General features: G+C 34.0%; 1 protein-coding gene across 1 annotated transcript; it reads right to left on the reverse strand.

Annotated features, from left to right (window-relative positions):
• Positions 1-64: 64 nt before the first annotated feature.
• LOC109209054 (U-box domain-containing protein 33-like) lies at positions 65-1,417 on the reverse strand. Its single transcript, XM_019372222.1, has 4 exons — positions 1,092-1,417; positions 882-1,006; positions 544-662; positions 65-466 (listed from the first exon to the last, which is right to left on the reverse strand). Exons 1-4 carry the CDS (start codon positions 1,300-1,302, stop codon positions 283-285), a joined length of 639 nt encoding a protein of 212 aa, XP_019227767.1. The 5' UTR covers positions 1,303-1,417; the 3' UTR covers positions 65-282.
• Positions 1,418-2,594: the final 1,177 nt, after the last annotated feature.

The raw sequence follows: 2,594 nt of genomic DNA on the forward strand, positions 1-2,594 counted from the left end.
AGTAACATACCCTACCCCCCTACCCCCCCCCCCCCCCACCCCTCGCCCCAGATTTGGGGCCTAAGCAGTTGCTTGAGTGGCTTTACCATTGGGCCGCCCCCGGATATTACATTCCAATTAGCAATGCTATTATTGCACTATTAAATGCTATTATTGGACTATTAAAACTGAATAAAGCTACAAGAGGTGCCTAGCTCTTTTCGATTACATAGGGGACAGAGAGACCCAAGTTATAGTTCAAGAATCACAGCGCTACAACTAGATGGAGTGTAAACTCTTTACCTATTTGCCGGGAAAGCAGATGCATTCAAATAAATTCCTTTTGGAATGCCTATATCCAAGAGAGTAAGAATTACAACTCTCTTTTAGTTGGTCGTTCTTAATCCTTTTTCCAGCAGAAACCAGCGTAACCTCACAGGAATGTGGTGCATTTTTTTGTACAAAATCACCTATTCCTTGTCCCTTGCTGAAATTGCAAAAACAACAACAATTAGCCATACGTATAATTTAAAGATGTGAATGATCTGTAATGAATATATTTACCCTGTGGAAGTTGATCGCTTAGTTCCAAGTATAAGGCTGGTTATGTTGACGACAGAGATAAGGTCAAGTAATGCTTTAGATGGTGAGTTGCTCTCCACAAGCATAGTATCTACAGGTACCTGTGCGCACCCAAAATTATTAATCAACCTAATTTGGAAATTGTATTCATGCCTAAATACAACTCCAATGTTCAATTATTATTTTCACAACCAACTTAGTAATGCGGTCTTTGCTTGCTTGTTAAGAATATGTGTTTATTTGCATATATTTCAATGCCAAAATTATTAATCACCCAAAGTAGTGTCATGTGAACTAATTTCCAATATACATAAACTTACGCCCTTTTTGGAATCATTGCATAGGGACATGTATTTTTCCAAGAGATTCTTCCTCCTGTTATTCTCTTCATTGATGTACACTTTCACCTGCTCTTGGCTCAACTGATTTCTTGATAGCTTCCCAACTATCATACAAAATTTTACTTTAGAATACGATTGAGGAAAGTGTGTTACATAATTTGAAAAGGAAAGAGTAGTAAAAGTAATTACCTGGTGTATGGAAGTAGGTTATGGGAGGGAAAACATGGACAAGACATATGTGAACTCCTGGAGAGATGGCATGATCAAGTGCCCATTGAAGAACATGCAAGTCCTTTTTGCCAACAACAATATAGATATCATGATTTTTTCCACCATCTAATTTGCTGCTAATTGTTACATTCTTTCTATCTTCTCCTATCTCTTCGATTTCTCTAGACATGATTACAAATATTTACTACACCTTCATCTCTTCGATAGTCCAAAAAGGAAAAGGATAAGGATCGAGAGCTTATATGCAGTTGCACGAAGTTGCTAATGAGGTCTAAAAGAAGTAGCTAGTCAGTTTAAATGCAGAAAAAAGTGGTCAGAGTGGAATTGTACAGATCAGATTGCACGAAGAAATTGGAGCATGATGCAAGAAGACAATTTTCAGATTTTATTTTTATATATATATATATATATATATATATATAATACTAGTAGTAGATTTACATATATAATCTCTATCCTTTTTTTTTTTAAGAAAGAATAGTTCTCTTTTGTTACCACCATAACAAGTGGATATGATTTGCATCTCAACATCCTTACTGATCCATATCCATTTTACTGACATAAGAGATTTTTTTAAGCTCATGCCGGTGGTGGATAGTGGATACACCATTCACTATAGTGTTGTTTCACAACAAAATAAATTCTTTATTCATAAACAATAACTATGACGCTCCTTGAAAATAGTACTCCAACATAAATACCAATTTTGTAAAAAAAGGTAAGACCTTATAAGAACCACTACACCATCCCAGACCCAAACACATCTATAAATAGGTAAGTGCCAGAGCTACAGTGTCCTAAGGGAGAAAAATTATACCGTGAATATAAATCAAATATCACTTCATTCTGAGAGAGGTAGTCCACCATTTTAATTAAAATCAAACAACAAGTCTTAAAAGCATTTTTCTAATTAAAAGTTTGAAATATTAAAAATATATATATTTTTTTTAGAATAGATGCTAATTAGTCAGCTTTAACTCAATTGATTCTAACCAATACTCGAAAATTGTCAAGATAAGGAAGACAGAAGTTATAGCTAGTGGGATATACAAAGTATCCTCTACTTAAAAAATTGGTTCATCTGTTTCGAAAGAGAAAATGGTAATAACAACGTAACATCCCAGCAAGAAACTACACAGATATTATTAAATTATTATCTGATAATCCATCACAAACAGCTACTCCACCTCTTAATCTATCATACAATGTATAAATGCTTACAGACAGTTAACCAAATTCAGCTCCTCTCCAGCAAAAATTAAACATGACTAAAATTGCCCTTCTTCTTCCAAAATTGCTGCTTTTCTTGAAATTTTTTTGGGTTTGGCTTCTCAAGCCAGTTGAATTTGTGGACTAAAAGTTGAAAAACAATTCAGTATTTATGTATTGTGCTGAAGTTCTAATTTCTAGAATAAAATTATTTTATATAAAAATGTTTTTAACTCCAACCAAATGTAAATA

The sequence above is a fragment of the Nicotiana attenuata genome, unplaced genomic scaffold, assembly GCF_001879085.1.
Source record: "Nicotiana attenuata strain UT unplaced genomic scaffold, NIATTr2, whole genome shotgun sequence".
NCBI lineage: Eukaryota > Viridiplantae > Streptophyta > Magnoliopsida > Solanales > Solanaceae > Nicotiana > Nicotiana attenuata.